A 21,198-nucleotide genomic window follows, 5' to 3' on the forward strand; every position below is an offset into this window, starting at 1 on the left:
AGTTGGGTGTGGCAGTCTCCTATTTGCATAGAATAATCTGTTAAAAGGGAAGATTTTAGTGTGAAATGTTTAGAATAAAGAGTTTGATCAGAAATGTTGTAATTCTAGGAAAGCAGGGGGTCCGGTTGATGTGAGCCCTGAATATCAGAAAGACATGAATGAAGAAATAATGAAACTTCAGCGGTTATATGGTGGGGGAGACCTAACCAAATTTCCAGATTTTAAATTTGAGGGTGAGTCTGCAGTTTTATTGACAAATTCTACTTTCGTAAGCATGCAGGTGAGAAACACAGTAGTGGGATGGAGATCTTTTTTATTTCCTTCTAAAGTGGTCTACTATGAATCAAACGTGTACTTGAGTGATTGCAAAAGTAAATGCTTAGTCTTGCTGTTTATTAGCTTGAGTCTCATTTCTAGTAGTCTTTTGCAAGGAATTGTAATAAATGGTAGTTGTGTCAAAACTCAGCCAAAAAAGTTAATGACTGGAATGACAATGAAGTTTAAAGGACACTTGTTTTGAGTTGATGTTACTCCATGCATAGATTAAGAGAACTAGTAAGGCAGTATGAAGAAGCTTATTTTTCTTTTTAGTACCTTATTTGCAAAGTTAAGACTTTCTGTTCAGCTGCTTTTGGCTTCCACTTATGCTTTTCACAATATTAATTTCACTTGCACCTGGAACAGTTGGCACAAGAATTCTCTAAATAGTCATTTCAGCCAGTCCCCTATTTTTAACTCCTTGGTGTCAGCAGATAAGAGACAAACTTGTAATTCACATGAGTAAATTGACAAGACAGTCTCTCCTCCCTTCCTCCCTGTGAAGTAAAAGCACAGTCTTGCAACCTTTCATTTGCTTTTACCGTTTAGTGAAGAGAAGATAAGGCCGCAGCTTAATAATTTGCAGAACCTCTCTGTAAAAAACTTAAGCAGCACAGGCTAGGAAACCGTCACCTCACTGAAATTAAAGCAATAGTCAAGATATTACTAATTGTAAAAAGATAAAGGAGGGAGAGAATTGTTTTTACTTCTTTCTTTTTCGTATTCCAAAAGTGTAGTTTGCCTGTTTCACAGGTAAGGAGATCTTTTATTATGACAGGTGGGTGTGAATGAAGACATGCTTCGATGTCTTTAAATTGCTTGGCTTGGATTCTAGAGACCAAAATTTGAAGAATTCTCCAAAATCCAGAAGTACCAAGCTACCTCTTCTCTAGCTTACATTTCCTAAAAACTGCTGTTTGTCTACCCTATACAGTAATACTGATTTATCCTTTTTTACCAAGAAAACGGTGGTTTTGGCCAAATCCTATAATGACACAGTTAAATTAGTGACTAGAAACCAGCCTTTTCTGAAATCTTATGGTTTATTTGAGAGCCAAATGCTCTCTAGGATTAAGATCCTTGTTTGACTGGGTTCAGAGTGAGCACACATCTGAACATCTGCGGCTTTGAATTCTTGGACATGAAATGAACAGTTTTCCAGTTTACCACGGGTTTGTTTATATTCAGGTTTCATGACCATATACTGATAGATTTTGTTTGCCTCTAACATCCGTGAGTGCCTGAAGCCATACTTGCCTAATCTATCATTTCCAAGACCAAAACTAAGCCTTAGTCCAGTACATAAGTGAAGTTATTTTGCTAGAGACCAACACACATTCTTAATGTGGAAAGTGGTATATAGCTTTTGTTTGCACAGAACTATTATTAAACAACCTTGGGATCCATCTAGTTGGGCACATATCTGTTCACGAGTACATTTCTAAAGCTAAAGACTCGGTTTGAAACCTCTGTCAGGAACACTGCAACTGCAGCTTATCACAAAGCTATCTTAAATCATGGTGGGTGGTGAAGTTGTCTTCCATCTGACATGTTAGCTGTCTGTCATTTTCCACTCCGTGTGGCTGCTATGACAATTTATACTTCAGGTTAGGGTTCCCTTTGCCTGAAAGCTGTTTTTAGCTACTTTTCAGCTAATATTGCTTGGGGTGGATCTAAAAGACTAAGTGAAAATCTGATAAAGACTAGAACTAGCAACTTTTTAGGTACACGAGGTTACAGTGCTGTGAGTTGCCATTTTCTGGATGTTACATGTTGGATCTGTGAAGGAAAATAACTCTTACCTGCTACTACTTTTTTTAGTATAGACCAAACTGAATATATCTGTCTTGTCCAACTGTCAGGATTGGTCTTTCTGTGGACATTACACAACATGATGCCTGTCGCATACGATTAGTGTGGCCCACCCTCTTCACCATGAGGTGAAGCCAGACTAGATTGTCCTCTGCCTTGTCTGCATATATATTTTTGGAGCACCCCAGGACTTGTGACAAACACCCAGTTCCAATCATGAGTGTGTGTGTATGTGTGAGGAGGGGGGATAGTTAGTATATGGATCCTTTGTGCAGGGGTTTCTGGAGTTAACTCAGCACTGCTCAGTACGTGTATGTATGGGGTCACCATGTCTTGAAATGCTGTTGGCTTTGGTGGGGTCCAACCCAATGAACTGTGGTAAATTGCAAACCTTTAGCTTTAGATTAATATCACACATAGTTTGTACTGCATGTAAGTAGGTGCCAAAGTGCTGCTCAAATGTGTGTTTATGGAACACCTGTTCTAAAACTTGCAGCAGTTTCCAAAAAGGTAACATAGGTCATTTCTGGATAAATTAAGCATATGAGTACTATGTGGAAATGGTTACAGCCATTTTTAACTTCAAGGTTATTGTTTTCAAATTTGTTCCTTCTATGTGTTTGGGGTCCTCTTAGAATCAAGGGCTGTCATCTATCTGTGTAAATATGGAAGCTATCAGGAAACTCTTTATTTTGACTGCAGCAGTTTGTCTACCAAGAACTCTTCAAATATAAACATAAGTGAACATTCTGCAGAAAAATGAGGCATATAGCTGTGGTGTTGAGAAAGGTCAGGTGTGTTCAGGGTCCCCCCCGCCCCCATAATTCTTTCATTTTCTTTAAGAGACTGAAAGAGCTTCAAAACTCTTTGAGGATTTAACCAGATACCATAATGGTTTAATGGATTTAACCATTAAAGTAATATACTTCACTCCTTTAAAGTAGATTAGAGTTTAAAAATAGCCTTTCCATATCTGTATACACGTGGCAGTTTGTTTTTTTTAAGGTAACTTGGGCTAGAGGAAACTCATATGTTCTCATCTCATTAATGTTTTCTCAACAGCATTCTGACCAAGGATCTTTACGGTAATTAGACAAACAGTTAAATGTCTCCTCCCTGATGTATGTAATGACTAACTTGGGAAAATGCTGCACACGCTACAATTACTTGTTTGCTAAATGTCCCTCTGCACCACTGTTTCAGCCCTTGATTACAAATAGCTGTTATATGTAGTTACCTGCTAATAACTTTTTTGTAAATGTGTCCTAATAATAGGGATGTGTGGCTCTGAATAGTATTTGGAGTTTGAATAACCTGAAAATAATATGACTTTTTCTTTTCTCCTCTTAGAACCCAACTTGGAAGCAACTCAGAAGTGATCTTGGAAGTCTGGGTTTTCTAAGCAGCAGTGTTTTCTCATGGAACTGTTGTTGGATAGGCTGGCAGTTGTAACTGAATAAGTGTTGTGGTTCACTTTCACATGCTTGTACTTTAATAACTGTGGTGTAGATTCTAAACTCAACATAACATATTTCTGTTCTTGCAAATAGCCATATTTAGTAAAACCCTCCCTTGGAAATCAAAAATGCTAAAATGCGCTTGGAAGTCTCATCTTTTGTTTAAGATTACATTAATTCTTAAACTTACAAAGAGGGATACAAAAAATAGCTTTGTCTTTAAAGCTGTCAGTATATGCCCTTACATATGGATCAACTATCAGTGATAAACCTCAGAAAAGTACAACAAAACATGTAAGGAAAGCACTCCTATATCCATGTGGCTGTTCCATGGTATATTACTGCAGTAGTGAAGGTCTAAAGACTTCTGTGAACTTAAATGGAAGATTCTGTGTAACTGTACATGAGAGTTGAATTGATTTAGACAAATTGGTACATTGGCCTCTTCTGCAGGCTGCCATCTTCTTTGGAATTTGAATCTAAACTTTCTAGCTCTTACTGTTTTAGAAAAGCCCATTATCACATCAAGCTTAAGCTACTTGTATCCACTCAGAAACATGGAGTGTGGGGGAGGATGAACTGACTGACTATATGGTAGTACATGGCACTGTTGGCCTCTTACTAGATTGCTGTTGAATCTAACTACTGAACTGTTATAAGCCTTGGTTTGGGTCAGAGTGTAGGTCTCTTTTACCACCAACCCCCCTACTTTTCTCCCCCCCACAGCTGGGGTTTGGACTGTCTCTAGGTCTGAACATTTCTTATTCCTAGACTGTACTTCCTCTACTGCTTTAACAAACCCTTCCTCAGAATCTTGCCAAAAGTTTATAAGCCTCTTAAAGATGCAGATGAGAGATGTGAGCAAACAGGCCTTATACATGGATCAACTATTAGCAATTTAATGCTAATCCTCTTGGCAGATGAGAATGTTGTATACAAGTAGCTTGTTTTCCAGTGCCCTTGGGAATTCTTAGAGAAGGTAGTTAACTAGGTTAGTCTCGTTAGAAGAGTGGCTTTGGTTACCAGTAACTAGTTCACAGAGGTATGAGCTTTCATAGGCAACAGCCTTATTTAGATGCTGTGAACAGACTGATGAAACAGGCTGTTGCCTATGAAAGCTTCTATGAACCAGTTGATCTCTAAGAAAACACCTTGTTCTGCCTTCTGCTTGGAAGTCCCCAGGAAAAGCAGGGTTACCTCCACTTTATCAGATTCCTGGTATAGGTAATTTTCCCTTAGCTTGAACTTCAAAAAATGTCCAGAATGAATACCTCCACTCCTGTGCCCTTGTCGCTTTTACTCCTGACAGGTGAGAAACCAGTTTTCCATGAAGGGGCTAATGTATTGTATAGCATACTTATACTTGAACATAACTATAAAGATAATCTTTTTGACTGCTTTTAAGTCAGTAGTGTGATTCTTCAGAATGTCAGTCCAGTACATAAGTGAAAGAGATGAAGGGTAAAGGGTTGCAGATTCCTGGTGGAGTTAGCATCTTAGTAAAGCTACATAGTTTATAAGCACTCCTATAATGTTGTGGGACAGCATATAAAACCCTTGCCAAGGGAAAAATGGGGATGGGAAGAACAAGTTTGAAGGTATGGTTTCTTTAATCTCCCAGAGATTGGGAAGAGAGTAGAGCACATACAATGTACTTGGTTGAGGGGAAGATCAGGAGAATTGCAGTGAGACTCTGAAGCTGCAAAAGATAGAAAGGTGGCACACAAGGAGCTGATGGAAGCATGCCCAAATCACCTGATGCATGCAATAAGGTTGACTGACAGACCTTACAAAGTATGCAAGCTCTTAGTCACTTCACATACCAAGTACAAAGGCAAACATCAGAATGCAGAGAACCTGGAACAATAGATGAAATGGATGACCTACTATTAATCCTGATCAGCTGAGAAAGATAGGTGTTTTAATGACAACCAATTCATCTGGTCAGAGCACTTGAGGGAGATCTTAAGCAACTCAGATTCAAGTCCCTGCTCTAAGTGGTATCTTAGTTTCCTCTGTTTTCCTTGTAATACACTTTTTAAGGACTGAAATGTTTGGCCTAACCTAATGGCTTTGAGCTTGATATAATGTGTTAGGTAGAACTTTGTGGTGTGTGATACACAGATCAAATTTCATAGAACAGGTACTCTATGATTTATAAACCTCAACCTGTTTATCTGGGTGCTAAAGATTTCAGCTGCTTAAAGCTGTCACACCATTTCTGTAAAGCAGTTTTATATTGTTGATTTAAATAGTTGCAGTATATAGATAGAAAATGTGGAGAAAAAGTTGTTACCAAAGTGTTTCTGAAGCTTATTCTACAGTAGTAATTAAGGGTGCTGACAGACATGGAAAAAAATGCACTACTGCTTCTAGTAGAGCACATTCTTTGACTCAGCTCTGCAGCATCTGTAGAGATTAGGTGCTTCAGCGGGGCTTTTTGGTGTTTTTAGTTAAAGTTGATTCAATCAGCTATTAGGTAAAAGCACCAAAAAAGCCCCACTAAAGTACCTGATCTCTGGTGTTGGGAAAGGCAGGTGCAACTAACATGCTCCCTCTTCTGGGCATATGCTGGGCTCAGTGTAGGAGCACCATGAGTTTAAAGTAAAGCGCCGCTTTTTTTCCCCCACTCTGCAAACAGTCTATCTCCCCAGAAACTTTCAGAGTTATGCTCTGCTACCCCAGCATTTGAAACAAGGCAAGCTGTTTGAAGTTCAGCAAAAGGAACCAACCAAGAGTACTGTACCTGTACTCAGGACAGGTGTTGGATATGTTCACATTTATGTCAACAAAACTTAAGCACAAGTAGGTCTATGGTGTCCTGAATACAAATGCCTTTCTGCAATGAAACCTTAATGAGTTCATGTGAACAAACCTTTAGGATCATTGAGAGACTAAGCAGGTTGTGTACTATTGCGGGTACTAAAGCAAATTTGGTAAACCTGTTACTTCCCCTTCCTGTTGCTAAGGTTCTTCGTTACAGAGTTGAGATTCAAAAGGGTTGGCATTAAAGGTGACAGCTGTGGACAGAAGTGTTCTTGCTAATGCAACTAACTCCACACATAGGGAAAGCCAAATTTCAACACCATGGTAAAACTAGTGATGGCTGCAGAGCACTGAAAATAAGTTTGCAATAGATCAATCATGTCAGACACTATGGGCCATTTATTTCTTAATACTGTTCTAACAAAATCCAGGCAATAATGCTGCGTTAGTTTTGTTGGCACCACTTTCCATCACAGTGCAATGTACACATACAAATCTGTAGCAAAGAGAAAGCTTAACAAATCTTTATACCTTCCAGTAGAAAAAGGAGCTACAAATATTAACACTTGTTATACAGCATAACAGTGGTTAGAAGCTTTCTATTACACAGAAGGTAAACAATACTTAGGACAGCCCAAGTTCATTCCTGAGCAGTTTCAGAGTACTTGTTCACTGACTTCCTGTCAAATAGGTTAGAAAAAGTTAAGGCACTAGTAAACATGGAACACTGTACTACTAAACAGCAAAATTGGAGCCCTTCATATTGCCTTTTAGGGGCAGACAAGAAAGACACTACTAGAGTAGCCTCCAGTAAAAGGTCATAGAAAAAACGAATCTGTAGAGCTCATGATCCTGAATTGCTGGCTTAGCAAGAAATTTCTTTACTAAATATGCATGTAAGGAGGATGAAGAGCAGCTTTCATAGACATGATTTACTTTATAATCCACTTACTGCTATCCATAAATTAAAGAAAGTGATATTTAAAAAAAAACAAACATGAACACAGCTGGAATACTTTTCACAACAAAGTCTATCTTCTGATCCTGAATATTCCAACATTTATTTTCAGTATGTACCCCAAAAAGAACAAATAAAAATATTTGCAGAATAGAGTTTAAAAATCCCTTTGATGTATTGTATAACAAGTAGGAATTTGGTGTCCCTCACAGAGGCTGAAATCTTCTAAATAACAAAAGACTTGGTGTGCTTGAAATTCTAAATGAAAAAAAGAAAAGAAATGAGCAAGGTGACACTTGAGTAATGGCTCAGATATTTTCAGCAGAACATCCAGCTTAGCATTCATTCTGCTGAAATGCGTGCAACTTTATTCAGGACTCCAGGTTGGAAAATGGAACCAACTAACACATCATGCATATTCTACCCAGAAATGTGATAAAATCTTTATAATGAGATGGAACTCCTCACAGCAACTGAATACTGGACCTTGAAGACTGACCTAGGAATGTCACTAGGAGGTATTTAAGAATAAGAAAAATAGTTAATGCTTCTATAATAATGTTTTCTATCTTAAAAATACTTTTCTGTTGAAGTACAATTTCAGCAGAACACAATTATGTATGTTGTTAAGGTTGATGAGTATTCCTCAGATTCTCTTTCCCTTCCCTCTCCTCAGAATTAAAGGGAGGGGGCATGCCAAGAAAATGCAAGAGGAAATAAGCCTGGTTTATAAAGTTTTGATTTAGGGGTAGAATAGAATTTCACATAAAAGCTAATTCTTTTTGACATAACCCCCAGCAAGTCTAATGCATGCTCATTCGCTGGGTTCGAGTACAGAGGTCTCATTTCAACGTTGGACTGAGAGCTAAAACTCTCCTCACTCTATATCCCCTCAAACAATAGAGGACCAGCTAAATCCACTCTCATGAGCTAAGAGAATGAAAATTAGCAAGTTTTGGACTTATGCAAGTAGTGTGGAAGATGAGAGGTGCTACTGATTGAGGCAGAAGGGAACGAGAATTACAGATACTGTGTTTACAGGTTTTCAACTTACGCATTGGCGATCATTTGGGAGGAAGAAACTGGTCATATGTGATGCACATGTCAACAAACTTCTATTTATTAAAGGCAGGGAAAAGATGGTTCTGATTATATTCTCCATACAGCATGGGATGTGTGGCATCCCAATATTTAATTCCTTTGAATTTTTTCTCATTTTAACAAGGTTTTCTTAGAACAAACACTCTGCTAGTCTTCAACTAAAATGAATTGGGACTAACCACTACATCTAAATACCGGTTGTTTAGCAGTCTTTACTCATTTTAGCATTAAAGTGGGTAGTTATGAGAAGTGTATTGGTGGGCTCAGGGACAAGTCTATACATACCCAAGCTAAGTGCAAGATACTTGCCTTTTCACTTGCTGTAGGTGGATGGTCAGAATTCTTCCTGTTAATAGAGCAAATAAAGGAAGATTAGCTGTTTGATTTCTCTGCTTATACTTTTAACTTTCAAGAGTAACTTATTTTAGCACAGATTTATCCACTGTACATAGAACCCCATCTTGACTTCCAGTGTATAACAGTAATTATCTTGCAGAAAGATTAACAAGACTTGGCAATCAGCAAACATTGAGTTTGGGAACGCACTGAATTTCAGAATAGAGTGTTTGGCAATGTGATTTTTCATGCTCTGATCTGACTTTTAGAGTATCTCAGTGAAGGATAGAAACTTAACCATTTTTAGTGATTACAATTAACCAACTCAGTGATGGAGAAAGGGGGAAAATTTTTGCTAAAAAATATTCTTTCAGAGGCACAAAATAATAGCAACATTTTCTATTCTATACTAAGGGCATGCTCCTTGCCACTTGTCCACTACAATACCTGTAATAAATACTCTGGAAGCAGCTATGCAGCCAAGTCAGTATACCAAACTAGCTTTTACTAGCTTATCATTTTAAGGCTCCTACATGTGCTGCATATGCAGTTTGTAACCACTGAAAATAATTTCCAAGAAGCTTTTAAAAGTAATCTTTAAAGATAAATTAATAAATTACTTGTTTCTTTTCTTTACCCACACATGATCATGCAAGCTATAAAAACTGAACTTAGCAAGCCAGAAAAAAATGCGAGTTCTAGCTCAGAATTTTAGCTCCATATGTGGATACATAACTCAGACTGTCTCATAAAATAGACTGGCAATTGTCAATTTCTCAAAAAACATAGTCTGGTATATTTCCTAGGGAAAGACTGAGGAATATTCTTTCATCCTGGTTCACAACTAATTTTCAGACAGAAGATGCAGATGCAGATTTGGGTACCAATTTTTGACCTAGCTAATTAGCTACTAGGTATTAAGGCAGACCAAATGTATGCCTGCATCTGAATTGGAGAGCTGAATTATAATCCTGAAAGTTTACTTCTACGCGTTTCACAATAGTGTTTGGCTCATTTATTACAGCCAGTCTGAAGTTTGTCGACAGATTATTAGAAAACATAGTGATAAAAATCCAGACATTCCCAAGAGAAAGGAGCAAACTGGAGAATACTTTAAAGCAAATAATTAAAAGTAAAATTCTGAAAATCTCACACAACTATGTCTTAGGATCACACAGAAAACCCTTCCTCCCCCCAAAAAATAAATCACATTTTGTACATCATAAGTAGAAATGAACTTAAGTGATATGCAAGAGAATGAACAAACAAATGAACATCAAATAATTATACTTACCCAGAAGAGCTTTCTTCTGGGGGCAGAGGGGAAAGAAAAACAAATATCTTTAATGTAAAATCACTTTCCCAGCTGACAAACATCATTTGATACATCTGCTGTGGACTGCTGATTCTTGCCCTTCCTTTTCCCTTAATTTCTGGCAGCACAAATTAAATTTAGCTTCTCACTTGTGGGTGAGCAAATGACAGACCTTTGCATTAGTCCATCATGACACTGTTCCAAAGCTGGACAACTCCCCTCTAAAGTTACTGACTTACTCCTGAAAGCTTTCAGCTGCTTGTTTTCCTGAATCCAATTGCAAAAAATCAGCCTGCCACTCTAAAGCAGGATTTTAATATTCTCTTTCAGACACAGATTAATTTTCATGCATCAATGTATGCCTGCTGTATTATACTCTATGGCCTCTAATGTCAATAGCATAAGAAGACTGCCCTCCAATGCCTTCAACTAGCTATATAATAAAGTTCAACAAAAGCAAAACATTTCTTGACACGCATTTTTGTTACTGCCCAGCAGATGGAGCCAGCAAGTCCATCTTGATCCAAATGCAAGGGTGAATCTGCAGGTTTGTCTGCAGGCCAAACTCCCCAGAGGTGCTCTTATACCCACAACGGCGCTCTCTCCCTCCATGACACACTTGGCATATAACTTCTTTCTTCAGCTAGAGACTTCGTACCTAAGCAGTCACCTAGGTTAGATTCTGCCTCTGTTGAAGTCAGAGTTAATTTTCTTCAGTGACTGGCTAAGCTCACTTCCTGAGTATTGGGAAAGCCATCAGTAAAGATTTAATGCTTTCTAGTATTCCTGAACATCCTCATCTTTGCATAAGAAAGAAGCTTCAACTGCCTGAATTCCTGTTCAGTAGTCATATGAAATTAACTTGGCAATTCCATCTCTTTTTCTATTGCAAAAACCAAACCGGGAATGATAAAAATAAGTAGGCAGAACAATTAAATATAGGTGAGCTCCTCCACTTTCAATAGCAATGCTCTTCTTAACTTTTTCGTGCAAAATCAGACCCTGTAAGAATAGAGTGACTTTTCTTGACTACCGGCTATTTTTTTCCTGATTAGTCAGTAGAAATATTTAAACATAGCAAACCTTCTGATGTTCATAACACATGAAAGATTTTGTTTTACTTACTTGAAAAGTAACCCTTTCTTTGTGCGTGAAATACCCCAAGTCCGCATAATGCCATTATCAGAGACACAATTACTACAGCAGCTATGATTCCGCTTACATTAAGGTCGTCTATAATTGAGAACAATGAATCCAGTGTTAAAAAATAATCTTGCCAAAGTAGCTATTTTACCCTGTAAGAATTCCTGGCAGCAGAGGCACTCATAACTATAGAAAACAATATGTAGATGGCTGGGACATAAAAGTTATCAGCAACCCAAAATGTTGACAGAAGAAGTATTTGCTGCATCGCAACTACACACATATAGCAAAAACCACAGTTACCAGGAGTCTTTTTGATACATGTTGTATTAGGAACCAAAGAGTAAAATCTGGATAGAGACAAGGAGGTATTTTTTCTTCAAAAGAGAATCTAACCCAATTTACACACATATACACAGCAGAGGGAGAGTATATCCTGAAGCTTGTAAATGCAAACAGCTGCTCCAAGTAGATTTTTTTTAATTAGTTTGATTAAAATAGTATTAACATAGCAGCTGATCAAAGTGTTGGGACAGAATTACATTAGTGCCACTAGTAACTTTACAGGTGGGTGAACACTATTTACTGCCCCAGGGCTTCTGACCTAAGTAGAAGAGAGGTTTTTTAATAATGAAAACATCAAGGCCAAAACATTCCATCCCCCATGCCTAAAGTTATACTCCCAGAACCATATTTGGCCACCTAAATAGAAGAAGCCATATTTTTCAGGTGATGAGCAATCCTTAGCCCACTAATTAAGGAGAGCTAAAGAGACTTAGCACTTCTTAAAAAAAAAAATCAAATGATTTCTAGTGAAGTACTTTTTATTTCAAGGCCTGACTTCAGGCATGTACATTTGAAAATTTTAGCTCGAAAGCTTATCATTGCTCATCTCAAGGCACACCAAAGTCTAACTTAGATTAATGTTTTCCTAGCAGATGAAGTCAGTCTTGATAAAATATAGTATTTGCTCAAATGTACTAGAAGTGGCTTAAAGACCCGATTAAAAAACAACTTTCCATTCAGTTTAGTCGGCTTTCATCCAGGCCCTAAGAGTAAGAGATGTAAAGAATGATTTAAAAGGTTCCTGACAAAATGTATCAACTTTCCATTGATGATTATAATCCTTTTGGAAACCTAAAATATTTCCTTACTGACTTCACTCTGTCACACGGGCAGCACTTGTTAGTATTTTGCAGAGGTAGTCATAAATGCTGGCCTCCTGGAACAGATTTTTTTTCTTAACGGAAAAGACATAGTTGTACTTGTTTACAGAACAAAGGCTACATCCAACAAGTTACATGGATATTGCAGACTTGATAAGGACCAGAAAGCACAACATTTTTTTTGGTCTATCAAATTTGACAGTGTTCCTGTAAACAGACATAAATGTTACTTTTATTTATTTACTGTAGTTCTTTATTACTGTTTTCTGATAAGAAATACTTTTTTTTAAACTTGCTACATTAACGTCTTTTATAAAAGCATCTCAAAAGGAAAATATCTGTAAACCAAGACTTGCAGATAATGCTTTACCGTGTCTGCAAAAATACTCTTAAATGTTAATATATTCACAGAAGGCACTATTGTTCTGTGGAGTTAATGCATAATAATCTTCTGGATGTTGGCCACTTGATCATTCTAAAGCACTCACCACTAGCCAGTCTTTGGTAAAATTTGTAAATACAATCTTCTGTACTGCTGCTTCTAAAGTGGAAAAATACAAACATACAGAATGCCTCCTTAAATGGCACTCATAACAAACATCACATAATTGCCTTTCATTCTAGTACTAGGTGGACTTAATAATAAAAATATGTAGTTTCAACCCTATCTTAGCTTTTTCTCACATGTAATGTACAACAGAATATTTCCTGTCAGAAGGTTTGTTGGCCTTGGTTCGCTTTTGACACTTACCCACTTGCATTCGCTTCACAGAGCACTTCTGGGGAAGTCCAACTCCATTAAAGGCTTCACAATAATATTCTCCAGTGTCTGTCTTTGAAACGGTGTTAAACAACTTTTAAAATAGAAAAAGCAAATGCAGAAGAGGCATAGTTATCAAAAGGGATAAGGAAAATGCAGTTTCCTGCAGAATGAAATTCTGACCCATCTATGTTTATTTTTATCCCAAATTAGACAAAAATCAGGGCAACAGCTTTCCACTTTTGACGCATGGTTTTGAATCAGTGTCTTCCTCATCTTAGATCAGCTCCTAAACATATACCCCACTATCTGCCTCTGCTAAGTTAAGAGTTAATTTCCTTCAATATTCCAGTCAGTGGTTAGCCAAGGTCAGTTTATGAGCCCCCACCCACAAAATATTTTACTCTTAATTCAGCATTTCCCAATGATAAACATTCCATGAAAAAAATCCTGAAAAGTTTCAGTTTCAGCATTCCTCAGATAGAAAGGGAGTAATCCATTTTATGGATTTTACCCCAAAATGAAGTGTTTCATATTTTTGGCAAATCAGTATTTTCTGGTGAAAAAATGTCAGCTTTACAGAAACTACACTTTCCATCAGAAATTTATTGTAAAGGACAATTCCCCAACTAGCTCTAGTTATCAAATACTAATCAGTAGGTTTGTTAGAGCTAGAAAAATAAAGGAAAGAGACATCATCTAGACCAGTGGTTCTCAAATGTTTTTTGTACCAGAACCTATTTGTAAACATTGATGGCCAGTCCCAACCTAGTGCCCCTCACTCCTTACCTACTGCCCCCAAGCCCCAGCCCCCCCAGTGTATGGGGCAGAGGGGTGTGTGGGGATTCGAGGCCTCAACCAGTCCCTCACAAGCTGGACCTCTGCCGGCCTGCAAGGGAAAAGCCACGGTTTCCCACGTTTTTCTCCTTTAAAAGAGAATCCATTTTTTAAGTTTGACACATTTTTAAAGTTTGTTTGTGACCCTTTAATATATTCTTGCAACCCATGGGTTGAGAAACTCTGATCTAAACCAGACAGGGGTTGGCAATCCATGGTGCCTGGGCCAAATCTGGCCCATGGAGTCATTGAATTTGGCTTGTGAACATAGTGCTTTGGCAGCAGTTGCTCTCCCCATTAGGCTGAAGAGAGAAGCAACAGCAGTGGGGTCCTAGTATCCATCTTCATGTCTACCCACCTCTGATCCAGGCTGGGTCATTCTGGCTTGTCACTTGAAAAGATTGCTGACTTCTGATTACACAATCAGTTCTCAAAATTATTGGTTATTTTATTCTTTTTAAAAAATGAAGTATGCTGTTACTGATGTCAGTTTCATATGATAAATGTCAAGAAAGGGAGAGGTAGCTTTGGCAGCTAATCCTAACCTGAAATTAATGACCTTGGTGATTTAAAAACTGGTTCTTCTGAGAGCCACAACACTGGCATGTTCTCAAGTTGTCCACTAGCATATGTAGCAAGTCTCAAAGTTTTGTGCATTTGTGTGGGGTTATTTGCAGCTTCTCTTTCTCTATAAAACAAACCCATATCGTTGTATTTGTAATAAATCTTGTTAGGTTTTCCCCTACTCATTCTATATCTAAAGATAGTAAGGGAGAGCTATGCAAAGTCAAGATTTATAAAACAGACTAATACGTCTAGATACCCAGCTCAGTGCACCTTAAAGAACCCTCATTATCAGAGAGGCTTCTGGTCATCTATCCTCTAGAACAGAGGTGTCAAACATATGGCCCAGGGACTGGATCTGGTGCATGGAGTCCTGCCACCTGGTTCCCTGTGCTACCCCTGGGTCTGAGCAGACCCAAACGGGGCATGGCATGTGCTGGACTAGCTCCAGGGGTACGGCCTGGGACACACCCCACACAGTGTCAACCCCATATGCTCTAAGACTGCATCGCATGGGTGGGTGTATGCAGCACAGATCCCACAGCAACCAGAATGGGTGATACATATGGCACAGTCTGGCTGGGGGCTCTAATGTGGATCTCAGACAAGCCACAGCAGGTACCGACCCACAAGTAGCACCTGCTTGGGCTAGACTGTACGACACAGTGCCAGCTCTGGGATGCACACTGTACACGGTGCCTACCCCAGCAACTCCAGGACTGTGTGACACATGTAAGTTCCAACTCCATGGGTGCCCTGGGGCTCGAGCACCCATCCAAAAAACTTAGTGGGTGCTCAGCACCCACAACCCATGGCTGTGTTGGTGCTTGTAGATGTTAAAAATAAATCAACAAAAACAAACAAACCATGCTTTGCCAGAAGCAGAGCAATCTGGCTCTGTAGCATCTGTAAAGACTGGGTGCTTCAGCGGAGCTTTTTGGTGCTTTTAGCTAAAGTTGATTAATCAGCTATTAGATAAAAGTGCCAAAAAAGCCCCACTAAAGCGCCCAATCTTTACAGATGCTGTGGGTTGAAGTAATGCACTCCCTCCTCTGCATATGCATAGTGCTTGGCGTGAGAATACACCAAGTTTAAAAGTAAAGCACCATTTTAGGCAGGGTGGGAGGGACGGTTGCTGGGTTTTTTTGTTTTTTACATCTGCAAGCATACACTGGCAAAAAACAAAGTCAGCACCTATGGCCACGTGATGCCAGCACCTATGGCCACATGTGATGCCAGCACCTACGGCCACATGTGATGCCTGATCCAGCCAGCAGCTCTTTCCCTGTCCTGTGGCCAGCACTCCCTGCTGCAGCTGCTCGCATCCCACACGAGGCTGTCGGGAGCAGGCACAGGCAGCCCCAGGTGGGCTGCAAGCACCTGCAGTGCGGGGCGCTGGGCACAGGGCAGGTGAGGGGCCGCTTCCCCCCTCCGCCCGTGCTCAGCTTTTCCCCAGGCTCCTCCCCTGCCCAGGCTCCTCCCCTATCCTTCCCCCGTACCTAAGGTTCCAGCACGGGGCAGCCATGTGGTGCCAGGCCAGAAGTGGGACAGCCTGGGGCTTCTGGCTGGGGAGGCCAGGCTGGGCAGCCTCTGCTGTTGTGGGAGCCTGCCGGGCTTCCCCTGGGTCCTACTGCCCTTGGTTCCTGTAATTTTCTAAATTTTTTAGAGGCCCTATGGGCCAGATAGAATGGCCTCATGGGCCGAAGGCCATATTTTGCCCACCCTGACATAGAATCATAGATAAGTTGGGCTGGAATGGACCTCCAAAGGTCACCTAATCCAATCCCCTGTCTGAGGCAGGATAAGCCAAATCCATAATCTTAGTAAAAAACTACAGTTAACCCTGACACAACACCCTAACCTGCCACAGATAAGCAGGGGGACCACATCAGCCACATCTTGGTGTAAAAAAAAAAAAAAAAAAAAAGGATATCCCAGGAAGTTATCCATGCTCCCTGCTACAGATGAAAGCAAACCCCTCCACATACCAATTTGACCATGGGGAAAGTTTCTTTCTGTGACCAAATATGGTGATCTGACCTAGAGTGGAGGGGCAAGACCCTCTAGCCAAACTGCTCTGCATGCAGTGCCTGTCCCTGCCACTCCAGGATCCATGCTGCACACAATGCAGGTCCTGGACCAACTGGAGCAGCTTCCAGATCTGGTAGGCTAGGGGGTGGAGGAAGGGTCCATAGGGCTGGATGAGTCTGGCACCCTGCTCTAAGATATGAATACTTGATCATCCACAAAAGCAAGATGCTGGAAATTACTAGCCATTTTTAAAACCTTACCTTAGAAGATATCATTAATACAAATAGGTTTTGGTCGTCTTCCAAATGTTCTGGAAATTATGCCTCTGCTCACTTTGTACCTATTCCTGTATCCACTGACTTCACTGGTAAAGGACTGAACCCTTTATGGTCCAGCTAGATATTTTTATTTCCATTCACAAGCTGTATCTCCCATTGGCCCCTTCTAAAAAATCTCTAATTGCCATTCTAACCTCTTAAAAGCCTCCTTAACACCTACTTCTGTGGAGAGATACCAAATCATTCACAAATGGCATAGTTTAGGTAACTGACAACTATACTGCTGACTTTTTATTGCTACCTCATCCTTTCAATCCAGCCTCATTGGATTTTATCCATTTCATCTACTTGTCTTGTCATGTAATAAGCAAGTGATGTTATTCCTACTCTACCTAGCTCAATATAGCCCCTGTTCTCAAGCAAGCCTCCCATACACTACTGTAATGCCTCTAAACTCTTTTTAGATAACAAGGAAAGAGTTAACCAAAATGATCTTACCAGGGTTCCAGATTTTTTATTTAGGACATAAGTAATGTTTGCTTTTGCACTGCCTGTTCCTGAAGTTTCCACTAAAGCAACACCATTCTTAAACCACTTGTACTCAGAAGCAGGAGAACCTTCATTTTCTTTGCATCGCAGTTCTACTACTGTTCCACTCATTGCTGAGCTGGGCACTTCACATGTTGGAGTAGCTGAAGCCACTGAAGAACAAAAATTGTATTCATTTTTCCAGTAGTACAAGTATTCTCAAGTGGCATTCACAGTTCTATTACAATTTCTACATAAGCATACAAGGAGTGTCAAAATTGCTCAATATTAAAATAATAAGATAGATGAATGGGGGCCAGCCAAGAAAGAATGGGCCAAAAGACCAGGAGCCAGGGACAGGAAGGAATGGCTTGATCTCAGCCCCATAATGCCCTACTGCGTCTCCCTTGCTCTGCCCCACCCATTACCATATAATTCTAGTCCTAGATCAGCTTCCAAACCCTCACTCCTTTACTCCATCTACCAGCACATAGCTTCAAACAGGAAGCAGTGCATCAAAAGAATAAGGAGATCAGAATTTTCCATTTAAATTTTTAACTTTTTATTGAAAAAAGATTCTAATTTCAGTTCAATTTGGCTAGAAATAATTTTAGGAATGGTGTCTCCTCAGTTTGTTCCTTTTTTATTAATTAGTTGTAAGGATTGGTCAAAAGAGGGTAGGTGTTTTTTGAAGCTTGTTTTTAACCCCTATCATTCTCTCTTTAAAAGTTTTCATGTAAAAATCCATTTTTAAAAAATAGTTATTTTGAGGGGAGAAAACTGCTTTTCCACTTTTTTTGTTTTTGTAAGCTCTCCCTCCCCAAAGCAGAGGAGGATGGAGGAGTAAAAATGTATATATGTGTATGCACATACCTGCTCCTTCCTCTGCACTTTTTCTTAATGAGAAATACACAGAAAGTGAAAGAAAGGGCTCTGAGGTTATCTTTAAAAATAGTCTAAATTTATCAACTGGTAAAGTTGTCAAGGGTTTACTTATTTAAATACAGGGAGGAAATTGTGGCATCTCCAAACAACAAATGAGAAATGTTTGAGAAACTGATAATGGTGACAGATGCTGCTGATAAATAGATGACACTGTGTTGTACTTATCTAAACCATCAACAACTAAATGGCTGTAATTTGTATAAAAGTAATTTTTCCACATAATGAGAATTAGTATGCTTGCTGAGTGTTGACAACTGGAATAATTAGTAACAACATTTATTACTGGTATTAGTTTCTTATTCATAGTAACGTTTTCAATCAAAGAAACTATATATTCAGCATTTTCATATTTACAAAATGCAAACATGAACAAATCTCCTTTGCTAACAAAGAGAATGCCTGGAAAAAGGCCCCCCACACAGACCGAGACAACCAGTGTTTATGCCTCCCACTACCTGCTACCCTTCCGACAAAAACCCAGATAGTTAAATTGAAGATTCTACCCAACACTGTGAGAGTAATGGTAGCCTCTGCCAGATCTTGTGCCTGTTTGCCTGGTGCACTAACTTCACAACGGTATTCTCCAGAATCCTTTCGGGTCACGTTTCTAATGCGAATGCCGATATTCAACATTTCCGCTCGACCTTTAAGGTCACCTTTAAAAAAGGAAACAAAAAAGTAAAGAAAACAAACCAACCAACCAAAAATCCCCAGAGATGATCTGACAGATAGAAATGTATTTCTTAAAGATCAAGTCCATTCTAGAAATGAAATATGTCACGGATTTTTCAGCTTGTTTTACATAGAAACATTAGAAGTGCCACACTGGGTCCATCTAACCCAGTGTCCTGGCTCTGATGGTGGGAGGAGTGTATGTTTTAAAGGGAGAGCACTGAACCAGGCATATCTAGAGTGGTCTATTTCCTACCCATTGCCCTTCCTGATATCCACCAATGTTGGTTTGGAGATGCTAGAGGAAACATTTACAGTCATTCTGTTCAACAACTATCTATCACACATAAATTTCTCTAGTCTCTAGCATGGTGTCTAGTTTTGACACCACACAAGACATTTACATAGGAATTACTTTTTGCTTTTTGAGGGTTGAAAATATTTATGTTTCACTTTTCAGTGATAAATATTTATTTTTTATAAATATAAATAATATATTAGGTATTATTCTAGCTGCCCAATTTTAGCTCAATTCCCCATGGGCTGGAAGTTGTGCCTGTGCCACAGACAGGAGGCAGGAGGGTAAGAAGAAATGGGGAGGGAAGCACCAGCAGCAGCAGCATGGGTGCAGCTCCCAGCTGCTTGACTCAAGTGCAGAAACAGGCACATCTCTCAGCTGCTGATGTGCTGCTCAAGCTCCCCTGGCAGCCCACATCAGATCAGTGCAAGGTTGTTCCCACCTGCAGCTTGTAAAGGTTGTTAGCTGCTGCTATAAACTATACATTTTCAGGATCAGAATTAAATACTCTAAGGTGAAGACTATCCCTGTTGAGCATAAAGGCAAATGAATTACCTATGAAATGCACACAGTGTCCAGCAACATAGGTGCTGGAATACTAAGATTTCTGATTTTGGCAGCACAGGGAATCTCCAGCATGCTTTTATAGGACTTCGTAAACTGTCTATGGTTTAGAATCAGAAGGTTTAATATGATATTCATGACAGAAGATGTGGCCTTGCAGGTTGATTTTCTCCATAGTCGATGATTGAAATTTTTTTTTTTTTGCAGGTAGTATAAAGTTACAAATTTCTTTCAAAAGTTTGAATTCTGGGAAAAATATGGGAGAGGAAGATAGGACAAAACTTTACAGTAATTTTTTTAACAGAAGATAGAAAAAGTTCATAATAGAAAACCTGAATTTTGTGATTATCAGTTTTCATTAAAGACTAAAATTTTTGCTTGGCTTGAAAAAAAGTCAGTATTTGATTAAGTGAGCTTTGGCCTATGAAACTGTGCACTACATATATAAATTACACAGACACAGACACACACACACGCACTTTGGCTAGTCTATATGGTATAAATCTATCCTGCCTTCTGCTTGGAAGGTGAAAAAAATGTCACAAAAGTCACAAGTGGTTTAGTAAAGATGTGGCCATATGAAAGCTCTGAGTATATTTGGAATGAAATATGCAACATGGGCATTTAATACCTGCACGTAATTGCATACGAAGTTTATAATGTCTATTTGCCAAGCTTGCCACTTCCGTGGACAAAACAGGCACAATTAGGAATGTGCAAGTCTAACAATAAAACTAGCACTGCTTGTAAGTTCTGCAAACCAAATAGCTCTAGGTTTATTATTTTCCTCCCCAACCTTTACTTACTAAAAACACATTTCTTCCTCAAAACTTAAAAGCCAAATAAATTATTTTAAAGATGTTCATATATTCCTGGATTCTACTGTTATAAAATAGGATGCATTTAAAATGTATTGTTGAATTGTATGTATGAACTGTATATTGAACTGTATTCCAGCCATTCCTAAACATTTGGCTTTATATTAAAAATATCTTTCAGATGCATATCTAGAGGATTGCAAAGCTGCAATAAGAATAGGTCATTTCCTCTTTATTTACATATAGCTCAGTTTCTGGAAGGATTCAGGGAACCTGCATTGTCATTTTTTTCAAGCCTAAACAAAAGACACTAAAAAAATTAAAAAGTTAACTTAATCTATAAATCAAGGAGAAACTCATTGTCAGAGGCTCAGTTAAAATAATTTTCTCAGGCTTCCTCTTCTTGAAGATTTAATAAGTCTAGGAAGCCATTTACATGGTCAAGGATATCCTTCATCATCACAAAGAAAGTCTGGAAAGTCTGTTTGTCATTAATATTCAGAAAAGAAAACAAGTTGCATTTTAGCAGTT

At 39.0% G+C, this 21,198-nt stretch overlaps 2 protein-coding genes across 6 annotated transcripts in view; one reads left to right on the forward strand and one right to left on the reverse strand.

The window, feature by feature from the left end:
* The window catches only part of ATP5J (ATP synthase, H+ transporting, mitochondrial Fo complex subunit F6), a 12,369-nt gene extending 8,470 nt beyond the window's left edge, over positions 1-3,899 (forward strand). For all 3 annotated transcript variants that reach the window (XM_019524572.1, XM_019524570.1, XM_019524571.1), the window contains exons 3-4: positions 109-233; positions 3,481-3,899. In XM_019524572.1, coding sequence (XP_019380117.1) covers positions 109-233; positions 3,481-3,509 — 154 coding nt within the window. In that variant the 3' untranslated portion in view covers positions 3,510-3,899. The remainder of the gene's footprint in view (positions 1-108; positions 234-3,480) is intronic.
* A 2,830-nt stretch (positions 3,900-6,729) lies between these two features.
* Positions 6,730-21,198, reverse strand: part of JAM2 (junctional adhesion molecule 2) — a 51,933-nt gene continuing 37,464 nt past the window's right edge. The window contains exons 4-10 of one of the 3 annotated variants that reach the window (XM_019524567.1): positions 18,819-18,971; positions 17,341-17,543; positions 13,124-13,226; positions 11,189-11,296; positions 10,039-10,055; positions 8,722-8,758; positions 6,730-7,569 (exon numbers count right to left, since the gene is read on the reverse strand). In XM_019524567.1, the coding sequence (XP_019380112.1) occupies positions 10,039-10,055; positions 11,189-11,296; positions 13,124-13,226; positions 17,341-17,543; positions 18,819-18,971 (584 nt within the window). In that variant the 3' untranslated portion in view covers positions 6,730-7,569; positions 8,722-8,758. Of the gene's footprint in view, positions 7,570-8,721; positions 8,759-10,038; positions 10,059-11,188; positions 11,297-13,123; positions 13,227-17,340; positions 17,544-18,818; positions 18,972-21,198 lie in introns of all 3 variants that reach the window. The other 2 variants (XM_019524568.1, XM_019524566.1) reach the window with 2 other exon arrangements.

This window comes from Gavialis gangeticus, unplaced genomic scaffold (genome assembly GCF_001723915.1).
Source record: "Gavialis gangeticus isolate Ggan-Ray unplaced genomic scaffold, GavGan_comp1, whole genome shotgun sequence".
In the NCBI taxonomy this organism is placed as follows: Eukaryota; Metazoa; Chordata; order Crocodylia; family Gavialidae; genus Gavialis; species Gavialis gangeticus.